At 33.7% G+C, this 19,220-nt stretch overlaps 1 protein-coding gene across 1 annotated transcript; it reads left to right on the top strand.

Annotated features, from left to right (window-relative positions):
* The first annotated feature begins 11,468 nt into the window (after window positions 1–11,468).
* On the top strand, window positions 11,469–13,586 carry LOC112742334 (pectinesterase-like). The gene is made up of 2 exons (XM_025791570.1): window positions 11,469–12,510; window positions 12,868–13,586. The coding sequence occupies exons 1-2, from the start codon at window positions 11,469–11,471 to the stop codon at window positions 13,584–13,586; spliced, it is 1,761 nt and encodes a 586-aa protein (XP_025647355.1).
* Window positions 13,587–19,220: the final 5,634 nt, after the last annotated feature.

The raw sequence follows: 19,220 nt of genomic DNA, 5'->3' as shown, positions 1-19,220 counted from the left end.
GGTTCAATAACTCATCAACATATATCTATGCTTAATTTACTAATTGTTTTGCAAGTTTGTAAAATATTTTTCTTTCCCATCTCATTTGCAAAGGTGCTTTATTATTTAAGGGTTGGCTATGTATATATATGATTCCTTGAGAATGTGAATTAATTTAACTACATGTAAGCTTTATATATGAGTGAATAAATTAGAATTGCATGACTCATTTAGGTAGTTGCATTTAGAATAGGTTGCATTGCATAACATTCCACCACCTTACCTTACTCTTTACCTTGGATTTAGCATGAGGACATGCTATTGTTTAACTGTGGGGAGGTTGATAAACCCATATTTTATGATATATATTTGTGCTTAATTTGAGTGATTTATTCAATCCTTCACCCACTTATTCATATTAATTGCATGGTTTTACTTTCCCTTCCTTATTATGTGATGTATGTGTAAAATATGTTTCCTATGCTTTAAAATTATATATTTTAATTACCTTTATTTTCATTCGATGCCGTGATTAGTGTGTTGAGTAGTTTCAGAACTTCTAAGGCAGGAATGACTCAAAGGATGGAAAGGAAACATACAAAAATGGAAGAAAAGCACAAAACGGAGTCCTTGAAGAAACTGGCATCCACGCGATCGCATGGGCGACGCGGACGCATGCCAGCGCGAATCAACAGCGACGCGGCCGCATGACTGACGCGACCGCGCGCCTTAAGTAAAACACATATGACGCGGCCGCATGACTGATGCGACCGCGTGACAAGAAAAGCTCCGAATGACGCGACCGCGTGATCCACGCGGACGCGTGACAGAGGCCACGCACCAGAAATTGCAGAAAACGCTCCTGGCGAATTTTGAGGCCCTTTTTGGCCCAAACCCAAGTCCAGAAGGCAGAGACCAGAGGTTATGAAGTGAGGGAATGCATCCATTCAAGAGAGCTCGCCAATTTAGTTACTTTCCATGAATTAGAATTAGTTTTGAGGGAGGTTCTCTACTCTCTCTTTAGGATTAGGATTTAGATTTAGGATTTTTATTCGCTTTCAGGATTGTCTCTTTTGATCAGGTTCAATATTCCTTTTATTTACTTTTGCAAGTTACTTTATGAATCCTTTCATGTTACAGATTACTCTTTTATTAATGCTATTTGAGATATTTCAGTTTAATATTGATTTCTTTTATTTATGCTATTGTTGCTTTTACTCTGAAGACATTTTTATTCCAGCAGATTTACTTTTTCCCTTTTGGTCTTGGTTAAGAAATCAGTAACTCAGGAGTTGTCAAACTCAAACATGATTGATAATTGTTATCTTTGTTAATTGAATTGAACTTCAATAATCCCAATCTTTTCTTAGGAAATAAATAGGATCCGAAGATCAAACCAATTAATCCCTTGACCTTCCTTTATCTTAGTAAAGGTTAACAAAGTGGAATTAAGATTCAATTATCATCATCATTGATAAGGATAGCCAGGATAGGACCTCTAATTTCTCATACCTTGACAAAAGTTTATTTATAGTCATTTATTTATTTCACTTGCTATTTAAATTACTTGTTCTTCATTTACTTTAATTGCTGATTGAATTACTCATTCCTCATTCTTGAAACCCCCAATTCTACAATCTCCATAACCAATAATAAGAACATACTTCCCTGCAGTTCCTTGAGAAGATGACCGAAGGTTTGAATACTTCGGTTAACAATTTATTTAAGGGGTTTGTTACTTGTGACAACCAAAACGTTTGTACGAAGGGATTTTTGTTGGTTTAGAAACTATATCTACAACGCGACTCTTTTTATGAAATTCTTTACTGGCAAAAATCCTAACGTCAACCACAAAGTCAGTGGGAAAGGCGAATGGCCCAACCCTGATAATCATGTCTCCAATCACGCCTGATGGGTATTTAATGGAGCCATCAACAAGTTGGAGACATATCCTGGTTGGTTTAACTTCTTCAGTTAAACCAAGCTTTTTGATAGTGGATGCAGGTATTAGGTTGATGCTTGCCCCAAGATCACATAAAGCTGTCTTGGTGCAATTACCCTCTAATACGCATGGTATCAGAAAGCTCCCGGGATCTTTAAGCTTTTCTGGGAAGCTTTTCAGAATGACTGCACTGCATTCTTCAGTGAGGAGAACTCTTTCAGGTTCTCTCCTATCCTTCTTATGACTCAAGATCTCTTTCATGAACTTGGCATAAGAGGGTATTTGCTCAAGTGCCTCTGCAAACGGAATCTTTATTTCAAGAGTCCTGAGATAGTCTGCAAAGCGAGCAAATTGCTTATCCTGCTCCTCTTGGCAGAGTTTTTGAGGATAAGGCATCTTGGCTTTGTATTCCTCAACCTTGGTTGCTGCAGGTTTATTTCCTACAGAAGTGGTTGAAGAAGCCTTTTTAGAGAGGTTGCTATCAGCACTTGTATGTGTCTGATTCCTCACTGGCGTTTGAACGCCAGGATTGGAAGCTGAATTGGCGTTTAACGCCCAATTCCTACCTGTTTCTAGCGTTTGAACGCCAGAACTGAGCTCTCTTTGGGCGTTTGACGCCAACTCCTTGCCTGTTTCTGGCGTTTGAACGCCAGAACTGAGCATGGATTGGGCGTTTAACGCCAGTTTTTCACCCTTTTCTGGCATTTGAACGCCAGAATTATTCCTTTCTGGGCTCTTACTGTCTTCAGAGGGATTTTGGGTGGCAGTTTGTTCATCTTCTGTCAGTTGTTCTTTTATTGGCTTCCTGCTACTTTGAAGTGAGGTATTTAATGTTTTTCCACTTCTTAATTGGACTGCTTGGCACTCTTCTGTTATCTGTTTTGATAACTGCTGTTTTGTTTGCTTCAACTGTACCTCTATATTCATATTGGCCATTCTTGTGTCTTGCAGCATCTCCTTGAATTCGGCTAGTTGTTTTGTTAGAAAATCCAATTGCTAATTGTATTCAGTAACTTGTTCTGCAGGATTGGGTTCAGCAGTTACTGTTTTAGCTTCTTCTTTCATGGGAGATTCACTTCTTAAGTACAGATGCTGATTTCTGGCAACTGTATGAATGAGCTCTTGAGCCTCTTCAATTGTCTTTCTCATGTGTATAGATCCACCAGCTGAGTGGTCTAGAGAAATCTGAGCTCTTTCTGTAAGCCCATAGTAAAAGATGTCTAACTGCACCCACTCTGAAAACATTTCAGAGGGACATTTCCTTAGCATCTCTCTGTACCTCTCCCAGTCCCAGGCATCATAAAGGGATTCATTATCTCCTTGTTTAAAGTCTTGGATGTCCAGCCTTAGCTGTGTCATCCTTTTTGGAGGGAAATATTGATTCAGGAATTTTTTCAGACAGTTGTCTCTATGTCCTTATGCTGGCCTTGGGTTGGTTATTTAACCACCTCTTAGCTTGATCTTTTACAGAAAATGGAAACAGTAATAGTCTGTAGACATCCTGATCTACCTCTTTATCACGTACTGTGTCAGCAATTTGTAAAAACTATGCCAGAAACTCTGTAGGTTCTTCCTGTGGAAGACCGGAATACTGGCAATTTTGCTGCACCATGATAATGAGCTGAGGATTCAACTCAAAACTACTGATTCCGATGGAGGGTATACAGATACTACTCCCATATGAAGCAGTAGTGGGGTTAGCATATGACCCCAGAGTCCTTCTGGATTGTTCATTTCCACTTAAGTCCATGATGGAGAAAGGGAGATGATGTGAATTGCAAGTAAAATATATTTTTAAATTTTTATTTTATTAAATTCAAAATAACCGAAAAAAATTGAAATAAAATAGAGTAAAATAATTGGAAAATAAAATATGATTTTTGAAAAAGATTTGAATTTTGATTTTTTAAAACTAAGATAAGATAAAATAGAAAGCTTTTAAAATAAAAATCTGAATTTTTGAAAGAAAATTTCGAAAATCAATTAAATTAAAGAGAAAAGATATTTTTGAATTTAATGAGGAAAGAGAAAAACACACAAAAAACACACAATTTAAAATTTTCAGATCTAATGCTCCTTGTTTTCGAAAACTTTGAGGAAAAACACCAAGGAACACCAAACTTAAAAATTTTAAGATCAAAACACAAGGAAGACTCAAGAACACTTTGAAGACTCACAAGAATAACAAGAACATGAAGATAGAACACCAAACTTAAAATTTTTAGAAAACCAAAATAAAATTTTCGAAAACCAAAGAAAAATTAACAAGAAAACACTAAACTTAAAGTTTGGCACACGATTTAATCAAAGAAAAATTATTTTCGAAAAAGAGATTTTAAAAGGGAGATAGCCAATTACCAAGAATATAAGCACAACGCTCTAGCCAATTGAGCTATAAATTTAATGTGTTTTAATAAGGTATAAAAATTTTTTGAAAACTGATATTTTGAAAAAGCACAAGAAAAACAAGAAAATATATAGAACAGAAAAAACTAAAGATCAAACAAAAAAAAATAGCAAGAACAACTTGAAGATTAAGAAAGAACAATGAACACAAATTCAAAAATTTAAAAGAAAATAAAAACATGCAATTGACACCAAACTTAAAATAAGAAACTAAACTCAAACAGAAAAACTCAATTATTAGTTTATAAAAATTTTCGAAAAAAATTAAAAAGAGAAAATAAGGATTAAAAAGAAAATTTCAACCAAAAACAATAATAGAAAACTCTAAACCAAAAAGAAAAATTTTCCTAATCTAAGCAACAAAATAAACCGTCAGTTGTCCAAACACGAACAATCCCCGGCAACGGCGCCAAAAACTTGGTGCACGAATTATGAATCACACTTTTCATAACTCGTACCACTAACCAGCAAGTGCACTGGGTCGTCCAAGTAATACCTTACGTGAGTAAGGGTCGAATCCCACGGAGATTGTTGGCTTGAAGTAATCTGTGGTTATCTTGTAATTCTTAGTTAGGATATCAATTATAATTATCAGTTTGGATTGCAAAAAATAAAAGAGCATGAATTAAATACTTGTTATGCAGTAATGGAGAATATGTTAGAGTTTTGGAGATTATGCTTTGTCTTCTGAATCTCTGCTTTCTCCCTGTCTTCTTCTTCACGCACGCAAGGTTCCTCCTATGGCAAGCTGTGTGTTGGTGGATCACCGTTGTCAATGGCTACCATCCATCCTCTCAGTGAAAATGGTCCAAGTGCGCTGTCACCGCACGACTAATCATCTGTCGGTTCCCACTCATGATGGAATAGGATCCATGGATCCTTTTGTGTCTGTCACTACGCCCAACACTCATGAGTTTGAAGCTCGTCACAGTCATTCAATCCCTGAATCCTACTTGGAATACCACAGACAAGGTTTAGACTTTCCGGATTCTCAAGAATGTTGCCAATGGATTCTAGCTTATACCACGAAGACTCTGATTAAAGAATCCAAGAGATACTCATTCAATCTAATGTAAAACGGAGGTGGTTGTCAGGCACGCGTTCATAGGTTGAGAATGGTGATGAGTGTCACGGATCATCACATTCATCATATTGAAGTGCGAATGAACATCTTAGATAGAAACCGGCGTGTTTGAATAGAAACCAGAAGTAATTGCATTAATTCATCGAGACACAGTAGAGCTCCTCACCCCCAACAATGGAGTTTAGAGACTCATGCCGTTAAAGAGTACAAAGTTCAGATCTAAAATGTCATGAGGTACCAAAATAAATCTCTAAAAGTTGTTTAAATACTAAACTAGTAACCTAGATTTACAAGAAATAAGTAAACTATGATAGATAATGCAGTAATCCACTTCTGGGGCCCACTTGGTGTGTGCTGGGGCTGAGACTTGAGCTTTACACGTGTAGAGACTCTTTTTGGAGTTAAACGCCAGTTTGTAACCTGTTTCTGGCGTTTAACTCTACTTTGCAACCTGTTTCTGGCGTTTAACTCCAGTATAGGGCAGAGAGCTGGCGTTGAACGCCAGTTTGCGTCGTCTAAACTCGGGCAAAGTATGGACTATTATATATTGATGGAAAGCCCTGGATGTCTACTTTCCAACGCAATTAAGAGCGTGCCATTTGGACTTCTGTAGCTCCAGAAAATCTACTTTGAGTGCAGGGAGGTCAGAATCCAACAGCATCAGCAGTCCTTTATCAGCCTCTGAATCAGAGTTTTGCTCAGGTCCGTAAATTTCAGCCAGAAAATACCTGAAATCACAGAAAAATACACAAACTCATAGTAAAGTCCAGAAATGTGATTTTTAATTAAAAACTAATAAAAATATAATAAAAACTAACTAAAACATACTGAAAACATACTAAAAACAATGCAAAAAAGCGTATAAATTATCCGCTCATCAGTATTCCTATGTTTGGTTTGTAAAAGTAAAATCCATGGAATATTAATAATATGCCTAGGAATGTGTTAGTTTTTGTTTGGTTCATATATAGTGTATTTGAAAATTGTGAATACTTTGTTCAAAATGCCCTTAAAATTTTCAATTAGAATATTAATGATTAAATTTTTTAGACTCTAATTTTTTAAATAAATATAAATATAATAAAATATTATTTTTTATTTTATTTTTAAATTTACTAAAATATTTTTAATATTGAATATGTTTAATTAAAATTATTATTGATTTTAATTTTTTTTAAATTTACTAAAATATCTCTAATATTAAATATGTTTAATATGTCAAAATTACCTTTACTCATTCAAATTAAAAGGTTAATGACTAAACTTAATAAATATATTAAAAAATATACATATAAATATATTTCAAGATAAATTCAATATAATTATTTTTAGATTAAAATATTTATTTTTATTTCCAAAAATACCCCAATATCAAATTTTTTTAATTTTCTTAAAAAATTAAATATAAAACTAATCGAATATTATTTTTTTTACATTAAAATTTTTTGTAAATTTAAAAAAATATCTCTACTAATAAATTTACTATAATACCCCTAATAACAAATGTTTAATTAAAATTAATATTATCTCAATTAAATTTACTAAAATATCCCTAATAACAAATATCACAATTAAATTAACACAAAATACTTAAATCATAGATTAGAAAAAGTCACTTTTTTAGATATAGATAATTTGAACAAGACAATATCTCATATCCCCAAGTCATTCAGCTGGACACACTTCAAACACATTTGCAGAATCCTAAATCAGTAATCTCAGTTCTTGCTCCACATAAAAGTATACCATGACAAAAATTTGTGGTTCTATCCCATGAGTTGGTCCAAACCCAAAGAATACATAGGCAAGAATCTCTGAACGGGATTGGAGGTCATGAGACAAAGGAGCAATGCAATCTCATAAAAGTTTAAATATACCAAGTCATGAAGAGACTACTAAACTAACATTACCAGGTACCAAAGTAACTTTGAATATACAAGTGTCACAATCTTGAATCTAGTAATTGAAATACTCTCATAGCTTCGTCCTTGAAACTACAGAGCTTTATATGATATCAGTCAATCATTTTTATTTCTCTCTTGAGAAATTATTCTTATAAACAGAAAAGAATATACTATACTTATCAAATCAAAATTAGCATTGGAACGAACAAAAGGCAGGTGCATGCGTGTCTTCAAACCAAGTTGCTAATCTGAATGCTACCTCTGCAAACAGCAAAAACAATTAACAACTAAATCAGATAAAATGTTGAACAACATCATTAAAAATGAATAGAAGACTGAAATTATTATACCTTGGTAGCCGCTCCTCTTCAGGAACTTTGTATGAATCAATTGTAACCTCCGACAACCACAACCCAGGGAAGAGGCTCTGCACACCAAAATCAAACTAATTCAATCTTCCACGGACTAATATACACAATTACCATAATAAAAGAATAAATTAACACAAAATATTCAAATATCCCAATGTAGATGTAAATTAATAGCAGCAAAAAAGCATAGACCATTCCTCAAATCAGCAGAAAGTAAAAGAGTCACACTAATTGTCAATATTTGGAGAGAAATTCTTAAATTATTATCTATAACAAGCAGATGACAATAACTTAAGTCATATCAACCATTTGTGAAGTTGCAAGATTCTACATAATCCAACAACTAAGATAATCACTAAAACCAAAAGAATATGAACACGCATGGGTGAGATTCATATGGGTATATATCATGATATCCATGTATTCAAATTTTGAAATGATCTCACATAATCAATTGAAACAAAAGTGAAAATTGAACTATGAATAAGTAAAGCTCAATCGATTCACTTTTCCAAAAAAAGCTAAGCTTGGACATGACTTATACACATGAACTACCAACAAACTTTTCTCTTTTAGCAACCGTGAATAGATAAGTGTTCTTTCACAGCCTTAAATTATCAAATTTGGTTCACCTACGTAATGTCACTGGACTCATTACAGTATGAAATAATTATTCCTGAGAGTGAGAGGAAAAAAATCGGAAAAAAGTATTCAAAGGACAAATATATATCTTATAACCCTAGCAAAAAAAATAGAATCAGCAGAATATATGCCTATCAATTTCATGTGACTGAAAACAGAATCATTAGAAAAAAACACAGCTCTATTTTATAACCTCAGCATTCAACGTTTGATTCAATCCACCATAGCCTTTGTCTTATATATGCATTGACCAAAAGGTGAAACATAACTTTGTTTTATAACCTCATCATTCAACCTCAGCATTCAATCCACCATAACATGTACAAATATATATGCCATATTCAATTTAGCATGCCATATTCTAGCAGAAACAGAGTTCAGAAAAAAATCCAAACATAAACAATGTCAAACCACAAGTTCTAGTAGAAAGCCATACAGCGCTAATAGTTTAAAATCCTTACCTGAAGAAGATTATGTGCTTGAAAAAGATTTCGTGCTTTGATGGTTATTGCTGAGACGCGAGGAGGGAGAGAGGTGAGGGAGACGACACGAACAGGAAGCACAACTCGAGCAGACGCGGAGGCGAGAGATGCGCGAGCAACCGAGCTCAGACGGAAAAGAGAGGCCAGACGCGACCACACAATGCGAAGGATCTGAACATAGCCGCAACGATGGCGGCGAAAATGCAGTCGCGGTAAACCGAGGTGAGCTATGATGATGAACACAAATGCCAACAAAGAGCACGGTGGTCATGCAAATCCAAATCGGTGGCGAGGCGGCACCGATGCCAGTGGAGCCTCCATAAATTTGGGAAAAAGAACTCGCTAGGGCTTGGTTTTCATGGAGGAAGGGCTCTACTAGGGTTTGGTTTTTTTATGGAATGAGTTGGAAAAAATCTGAACAAAGAGAAGAGTTAAATTAGCAAGGGTATTTTAGTCTTTTTACTTTGTTATACACATTCTATTCCCATTGGAATTAAAGATAACCAAGGGGAGATAGGAATGAAACTAGTGGTATTTTGATTCCAGGAAATAAAATTTACCTGGGAATAAATTTTTAAACTTTGAAACAAACATAGGAATAAGATATTCCCATCTAAATATTCATGGGAATACTTAAATATTCCCCCAGCCACACACATTCTAAGGGTTAACCAAGAGTTCGAAAGATAGAAGGAATTATACTTTTTTCTTCTCGGGTTCTTAGTAAAAATATATTACTTCATACTATCGGGTCGTTAAGGAGCATTGCTAGATGCCAACCTTGATTAGTAAATTTAGTATAACTAATTTACTACCCGCTTAGTATTGAACCTATGGAGTCACACACTAACGAGTGTTCTAATCTTTGCTATAGAATTATTTAATTATTATTTCGATTTGATCAAATAAATAATTGTATTAATTCAAATGAAATGTTATTATATTCTTTGCTAGCACCAAGAATATAATAATAATATGATAATTGAGAATAATAAATGAGATTTGAGAATAACTAGTTATTTTATTTCTAAATTTGAATTCTAAATTTGGATGAGATTATAACTGATTTTGTTTCAAATTAAGTTATGATATGATTCATAAATTTGAAAGATTCAAGTTTAAAATAATAAGATATGATTTTAATTTGAATTGAGATTCAAATTTAAAATTAGTAACAAATCTCCTACTATATATATGTATGCCAAGAGTAGAGGAAACATATGAGAATAAAACACAAGAGTTTTATTCCTTTACCTCTACATACATAAACGTATGTGAGCCTAATTCTTGGAGAAGAATTTTATAGCGTGCAAAGAGTTGCAAGAGGTTTTTCAATTTAGATCAGATGTCCATTGGTCAAGGAGACAGCAAAGATTAGTCTCGGTGTGGATACGCATAGCGCCTTCGTACCATCGAAGGAGAAAGTGATTTTTACTTGCGTATACAGGTATTAGAGGTTTTTCAATTTAGATCAGATGTCCATTGATCAAAGAGTTGACAGCAAAGGTTGTTCTCGATGTGAATACACATAGCACCTTCGAACCATCGAAGGAGAAAGTGATTTTTACTAGCGTATATAGGTATTTAGATCTGATCTATATATTGTTTATTTGAATTATATTTAAACACAAAATAAATTTTTGAAATTACTTTCTTTTCTTTCGCTGTGTATTATAAACACATGATAATCCTTCAGGTCTTGCGATAGTTGCAACATCAATTGAAGATCTTGTAGTTCCATAACATTTGCTACTGCAACAACTGTCCGAATGAAATTACCTTAAAGTAGTATTTTTGATAAAGTATAACTATAAATTAATTAAAAAAAAAGTGAATTGTTGCCTTTGAGTAAATCAAATTTAATTATTCAACAAATAACAAAAAAAAAATCAATTCTTGCAAAAATCTAACGTGAAATAAATTACTTTATTTTATCGAGAATCCATCTAATTTAATAATCCTTAATTAGCTTGGCCAAATAGATGATATTAAACAAAAATATTTAACAATAAAAAAAATTAATTAAAAATTATCATAATTTATTTCATTTAATATTTATTAATAATTATAATAATGAATAAATACTAAATAAAATAAGTTATATTATGTTTTTTCTATTTAATAATACCGCAAAACATGGACAACATCTGGTGGTTGAGGTTCCATGTCATGAGATGATAGAGCTCTCCATCAAACTCTATGGTCATAGATATCAATTTATCAACCAAATGGTTTTGGGTCATGGTAAATCTTTATCGGTTATAAAATTGGTTGTATTGTGACCGAATATGGTTAGCCGACAAATCTGAGAATTTCTTGCAATGAAATTTAATTTGTTGATTACATGACACTTCTGTAATCAAATAACATAAAGAAAATTAACAATGATCAAAACTAATTTCATATTGAATTGTTAAGTATGGGATTTTCTATCCAACAATTAAGTACTAAAACAATTTATATTGTTGTTCATACCATTTTTGCCAGTTAATTAACTTTATTAATAGAATAATTGGTTCTAACAAAACGTGTCAGAACATAATCTTATTTGAACTAATTAGCTATAGTAGTTTCAACAAATACCTTGTGAGCAGCTATAAATATTTGAAAGTGCTGCAATGCTTTCCAATAACATAAAAAGAAGAAGATAAAAAATAAATGGAAAAGAAGGGAAAAATCATAGTATCAGTGGTTGTTTCGCTTTCGCTCATCCTTGTGGCGGGGGTTGCCACCGGGGTCATCGTGGCCGTTAATAACAAGAAAAGCAATGGCGCTGATGAAATGCAAAACACTAAAGAAAGGTTCACGAGTCTCATGTGCCGCAACACACAAGAGGATCAAAACCTCTGTCGCGAGGTTCTAAGCCAAGTTGATGGTTCCTCTTCTTCCGACCCAAAAGCATACATCGACACTGCCGTGAACGATATTAGAGACGGCGTCACCACCGCCCTAAAGATGATGACGACTGAGGAGGAGTTCTCTAAAGATGACAACGGAATCAAGATGGCCATTGATGGTTGCAAAGAAGTCATGGAGTCCGCATTGAGCAGCCTCGACCTTTTCAGCAATGTGCTTCACAGAAATCACGACATTAACTTTGTACAAACGCAAAGCCCCGACCTCAAGAACTGGCTTAGCGCCGTTATCTCATATCAGCAATCTTGTGTTGACATTTTTGAAGATCAAAATGAAGGAGAGAGAAAAATCAAAGAACAACTACAAAGCCAGAGTTTGGATCGTGTTGAGAAGGTTTCCATCATAACTCTCGATATTGTTACTGGTTTGGCTAAGATCATTGAAGATCTTGGTCTACATGTGCAAATGAAACCCATTGCTTCTTCTAGGCGTGTTCTTCGCGAAGAGGTTGATAACGAGGGGTTCCCCGATTGGTTTTCCTCTTCAGATCGCAAGCTGTTGGCGAAGGATGTGAAGTTTCATGTTCCAAATGTAGTGGTTGCTAAAGATGGTAGTGGAAACTTTAGGACGATTCAGGATGCAATTAACTCGTACCCAAAGGCAAAGAATTTTCAGGGAAGGTACATTATCTATGTTAAGGCGGGGATCTATAAGGAGAATTGTACGGTTCCATCTCATGCAATAAACGTTTTCATGTATGGCGATGGCCCTACTAAGACCATTATCACTGCTAGTATGAGCAATGTCACCCACAACCTCAAGACCATGTTAACTGCCACTTTCGGTAATTCCTTATTTTCTCTATTTTATTATTATATGAATAAAGACTCACATGTAATTTTTTGTGAAATTGATAGTTAAGAACAGTTAGATAATAATTTTCAAATATTAATTTCATAAAAATTACTACATATAAACCTTCGTCAATCTTCTCGTAGGCACACACATGTACACGAAAAATATTTGTATAACTCATCTTTTATCTAGTCACTTGAAACTCGACATAATATTCTATATGAGAAGAAAAGAAGAGTTGGCAAAAACAGAATAAAACAAGTACACAATATATAATATGAGTCATACATAATATATAATGATTACTCTAATTAATATATAATAAAATGAATATGCATGCATGTAGTGAATAAAGCAGGAATGTTTCTTGCGAAGGACATGAGGTTTGAGAATGCAGCTGGTGCAAAAGGGCACCAAGCAGTTGCACTAAGAAATGTGGGAGATTTTTCAGCTTTCTATAACTGTCACATACACGGTTATCAAGACACCTTGTATGTTCAAGCTAACAGGCAATTCTACCGCAACTGCGAAATCGCTGGAACAGTTGACTTTATCTTTGGTACATCTCCCGCCGTGATTCAGAGAAGCAAGCTCATCGTGAGGAAGCCCTTGCCAACTCAGTTCAATGTGTTGGTCGCAGATGGCACCGTCGAGAGGAACATGACTACTGGCATTGTGATTCAGGAATGCCAGATTGTTCCAGATCCAATGTTTGACTCTGTCAAGTACCAAATCAAGACTTATTTGGGTAGGCCATGGAAGGGAGGATCGAGAGCAGTAATCATGGAATCATATCTGGGTGACTGGATTAATCAGGAAGGGTGGGCCCCTCATGATGGCAATGAGATGAAAGGCTTCTTAGATATTTGTGAGTATGGAAACACCGGACCTGCTGCTTCAGTTCATGGAAGAATCAAGTGGAAGGGGTATCGTGGTATGATAACTAAGAATGAAGCCATGCGATTCACTGTTGCTGAATTCCTCAAGGGTGGACCTAACAATGGTGCTGACAGATGGTTGAACGCTCTTGGTGTTCCTTTTGACAGTGGTTTTCTAAGACCATAACATTTATTACTTTTTAATTATATTATTTAATCTTTCCTCTCTCAAAGAGATTAAATGTATCAATAGCAAATAGAAAAAATATTGGTTCTTTTTTAATATTTGTCTTGTATTTTTGTATTAATACTAACTAACTTTTTATATTTTTTTAGTCTATCTAGTAACATTTTTCTAAAAAAAATATTGTCTGAATCTTTGTTTACTATAATATACTAGGAAAAAGAAGTGTCACACATTAAATTGACCTATTCGGTCTAGTTCTCAAAACCATAAAAATTTCAAAGTTAGATTGGTCTCCACTCTCAAAACCAAGAATGGCAACTACTCAAATGAAGATGGCAAAAACATCTTTTCATGAAAATGCTTTGTTTAAAAATGTGACTTATTATTTAGCCACACTTTAAACAAAGACAACATTTTTAACATATAAAAACTAACCATACAATCCATCATCCAAGGATCAAAATAAAGAAAACATTTTTATATTAAGACAATTATAAAATCTTTATAGTAGTATCCACCTTTAACTATATTATTTAATCTTTCCTCTCTCAAAGAGATTAAACGTATCTGATATGACTGTTATAAATCAGTTATATATATTATAACTCGGCTATGAACGTTATAAATCGGTTATCAATAACAAACATCAAAGCAAATATCAAAACGCTCGAATAATATGCAATTACTCTCCGTTTAAAGTAAAATTACTCAAAAACATAAATGTTATCCTTTAATCTCGAATATAAAAAGAAGTTAAGACATTGATTTGAGATACGTCAATACAAAGCATATTATTCACTCACTAACTTGATCGTCAGGTGCCTTTTACAGGTACCCACTCCTTGTTCTCCTGTTGTCGAAGTATAACTCATCTTGATAGAAAGCTCCTAGTTACTCACCGACGGACGATCTATACACCGGCCAACCTTCACAAGAACAAGTGGCGACCACCGTGGGGCCTAGAAACAAAACCCTTTTTTCTATAGGTCCTAAATCTTATAGATTTCCTCATTGCTGACCAATCTCCCCCCATACTATCCGAACTTCTTCGGATGGTAACAGAGTTACAACAGGCTAATCAGCGCATGGCAGAAGAAACTCAAAGAATGGAAAATCAAATAGCCGAGATAACTAATACTTAGATTGCTAATAATGGTGATCACAATGAGCAAACAAATGACGAAGAAGAAAATTCTAATCCAATGCATTTCTCTAACACTTAGCAACTAGAAGGAGATCAACCAGCCAATGAAGATGATGAATTGGATAATGCAGCCAGACCATTTACGGCAGAAGTCATGAATTTTCAATTGCCTAGAAACTTTGTATTACCAAGGACTCTGACTCCCTATGATGGCATGAGTGATCCAAAAAAACAAATAAAAAAGTTTTCGCTCCATGATGATACTAAACGGTGCTTCCGATCCTATCTTTTGTTATTGTTTTTCTACTTTTTTAGGCGGTCCTGCACTTGATTGGTTTTCCTCTTTGCCTGTAAATTCTATTTCATGTTTTCAGGAGCTTGCCAAGTTATTTGAAGATCAGTTCTTTGCTCTTTCATATATTTACATGACTTTGACATTTGAACACTCTCAAACAAGGACAACATGATAGCCTACATGCTATAAGGAGTGGATTGTGTCCAGGAAAGTTCCAAGAGGCCATCACAGTAGCCAAACCCAGAACCTTGGCCAAGTTTTGCGAGAAAGCCAAGGGTCAAATGGAGATTGAAGAGCTACGCCAAGCTTGGAAGTCAAAAAAGAGCCAAAGCAATAAGGATGACAAAGCTCGGGACAATAAGAAACCTTTTTAGTTAACACCGTGTTACAATTCTTATACCCAATTCAACACTAAAAGGGAGAAAATAATAAAAAAAATACTGAATGAAAAACTAATCAAACCTCCTCGAAAAGTTGAAAATTACCAAGATCTGAAGAATGTAGATAAGTCGAAGTATTGTGCCTTTCACCAAAAGCATGGACATACTACCGATGAGTGTGTCATAGCCAAAGACTTGCTAGAGCAACTAGCTCAGCAAGGACATTTAGATAAATACATCAGGGGCCATATCCAAAAGCGTACAACACATTTAATCGATCAACCTTCTGCGAGGAAATCTTCTAGCGACAAGGACAAAGCAAATCTTGCCCAACCCAATCAACCCCGAGTGTCATTAATTGTATATCTGGGAGTTTTGCCAGTGGCGAAACCACAAGTTCGGCCTAAAAATGCAGCTATCTAGCTATGCTCGCCGTTGAAGGTACCATGAACAATCCACAACCTCTGCCCAACTTCCCAGAGATGGCTTTCCAACCATCTGACTTCCATTCAACTGAGATCAACTTGGATGACCTAGTCATTATCTCCATTCAACTGGTGGATCTAATAGTCCACAAAATGCTTTTAGATCCCGGGAGTAGTGTCAATGTCCTTTTCTACTCCACATTTAAAAAAATTAACCTGAGCGATAACACACTGCAAGCATCCGCTGGAGACTTAATTGGATTTTCAGATGAACGAGAGTAGCCTGTCGTGGGATCTGTGTGGTTACAGACCACACTAGGTGAGAATCCTCTAACAAAAACTGGATATTCAATACCTTATGGTTGGTTGTTTCAGTCCTTATAACTTAATCCTTGGCTGACCTTTTTTAAATAAGTTCGGTGCTATAGTGTCAACAATTCATCTCTGTGTTAAGTTTCATGTCCAGGACAATCTTATTGCCACAATTCACAGTGATAACTATGAAGCTCGGCATTGCAATAATGTCAGTCTAAAATAGTCTATGGCCAACCGAGCTATAGGTGCGCAGACAGGCACGGATCTATTCATTAAAGTCTGGGGGCATTTGCCCCCATTGAGTTCTTAGATAAAAAATAAATATATATATCTTTATTGTAATGTATGTGTATTTTCTCTTACATTTAAAAAAATTATTTATGCATTGAAAAATTTTATATTATTAAATATTAACATAACAATAAAAATTATTGTATTATATAAATTTAATTTATTAGTATTCAAAAAATCAAATTTACTCATAATAAAAAATCAAACAAATAATAATAATAATAATAATAATAATAATAATAATAATAATAATAATTAATTCGCATATATTCGTACAATTAAAGACATGTATGATGGGGCTACAACTAGTGTGAAAACTCAAGTTGGTGTGACAGAGAAATTTTCTATTGGTATAGGATTATACCAAGGATCATTCTTAAGTCCATACCTTTTCATATTAGTCTTGGAAGTACTCACAGAGCACATCCAAGAGCCTGTGCTATGATGTATGCTTTTTGCCGATGATATCGTCCTTATGGGAGATTCAAGGGAAGACCTAAATAAGAAGTTGGACTTATGGAGAAAAGCTCTAGAAGTGTTTTGTCTGCACGTAAGCCGTAGCAAGACGGAATATATGGAATGTAAATTCGGCCTGAGAAGGAAAAACCCTAATATAGAGGTAAAGATTGGAGAAAACATCCTACGAAAAGTTAAAAGTTTTAAGTATCTTGGGTGCATCATACAGGATAATTGAGAGATTGAATAGGATGTAAATCATAGGATCCAAACAAGTTTGTCAAAATGGCGGAGTACATCTGGTTTTATATACGACAAAAAAGTGCCTTTAAAACTTAAAGGTAAATTCTATCGCACTGCTATAAAACCGGCTATGCTTTTATGGTACGGAGTGTTGGACGGCCAAAGGGGAGAACAAACAAAAGCTAAGTGTGGCAGAGATGAAGATGTTGAGATGGATGAATGGTTATACGCAATTGGATAAAATAAGGAACGAAGATATAAGGAAGAGAGTTGAAGTACCACCTATTGTGGAAAAGATGGTAGAATCGCGTCTCAAGTGGTTTGGACATGTGAGAAGAAGACCTAAGAAGACCATCCATGAGGTGGTCCAATGAAATCTACATGTAAACAGTCTCTCTGTAAACATGATACATGACAGATCTCAATGGTGTCGTTTGATTCATGTAGCCGACCTCACATATTGGGACAAGACTTGTTGTTGTTTATTTGTTTATTTGGCCATAGTAAAAGACCGTACTCTAAAAAACGTAGATTAATAATAAAATATAAATTATGAATAAAATTAAATATCTAAAAGAAGAAATAATTATATTAATGATTATAACTAATATTAATTCAAATGACACTAAATTTTTTAAATTTACATAAAATAATTTTTTTAAATCTCAATTTCACAATTAGTTGTATTCAAAGAATTCAAAATAAATAAAAGTTACTAGACTAAAAATACAACAATTAACAATACATAGTAGATTAAAATATAGATCTTTAAAAATAAAAAATATTAAAAGAATATTAAAATTATAAATAAAAACTGAACTCATAAAAAATTATTAAATTCGTAAAATAAGAAAAAGTATCAAAATGATATATAATAAAATGAAAACAAAAAATAATTTTATAAAATTTATCAAAAATAATAAAAAAAATAAAACAATCTTCTAATAAATTTTTTGTTAAAAATTTAAATTTTAGATAAATTAAAAAATTGGTATTAGAGTCAAAGTAACGATTTTAATAATATAGAAATACTTTTTAATAAAAATAATACTTTTAATCTATGTTATATGTCAAAAATTTGATACATGATAATTTATTTAATAGATGAGGTTAAACGTGTTTGTTAATAAAGATGTTTTAAACCTTGCCTGAGTATCCGCCGTTAAACAAAACTTGAGTTTTTAACTTAACTGAATTTGTTTGTAATCACAGAATCAAAATAATTGTTTTCCAAACTCAACGCATATACAAATTGTGTTTGTCTATATGTAATTTTCACGCAATTTATGGTATTTATAACTTTGTTTTGTTGTCAACGATATTCTCCAACTCGACAGGTCAAAAATTAATCTGTCGTGAATCTGAGCTCCATTTAAAGGTCTGCCGCTAACCAATGAGTTGCTGCATGTATAAGGCGGGATTCGACCCTCCGAGTGAACTGGTCATTCGACCAACTCAAGTTGGTTTTATAGTATTTATAACTGTAACTTCATTTATAATATCTTTTTTAAGTATATTGTAAATCAGTGACATATCATTTAAACGACGATTAAGCATCTAAAACTGCATTAAAATTAATTATAAACATATATGATTCAAAATAAATATCATTGAGTGACATTAATTATCCAATTCATATAAATGACTCTACGTCATTATCTTAGTTAACAAGATTATCTATTAATCATATAAATTAAACGAAAAGTATGAGTAAATAATTTTTTTAGATTGTTGTTTACAAACTCAACCCTAAACAGATAGAAAAACAAATGGCGAACCAAAATTCACATGAGTTTTTAGTGACAGCAAATACAACTCATCAAAATACACCAAACATAACACACTAAAACAACTCACACCAAACATGCGACACATCAATAAGCTCATAAAAAAAGTACTATACACAATTATTTGAAAGCTCATCAAAATCAAGACCACTTCAAGTCCTTTGCTAGTTCTCAAAAGTTGTTTCATATATATGTCATTCCACCATATTATCTTGAGCTTATTATTAGATTTAATCACACCATTATCTCATTTATTGTTTAACTTATTTTTAATATATATTTTATATTTTAATATATA

Source organism: Arachis hypogaea, chromosome 14 (assembly GCF_003086295.3).
Source record: "Arachis hypogaea cultivar Tifrunner chromosome 14, arahy.Tifrunner.gnm2.J5K5, whole genome shotgun sequence".
In the NCBI taxonomy this organism is placed as follows: Eukaryota; Viridiplantae; Streptophyta; class Magnoliopsida; order Fabales; family Fabaceae; genus Arachis; species Arachis hypogaea.
Note: the sequence above shows the minus strand (reverse complement) of the source record. Positions and strands in the feature narration are given on the sequence as shown.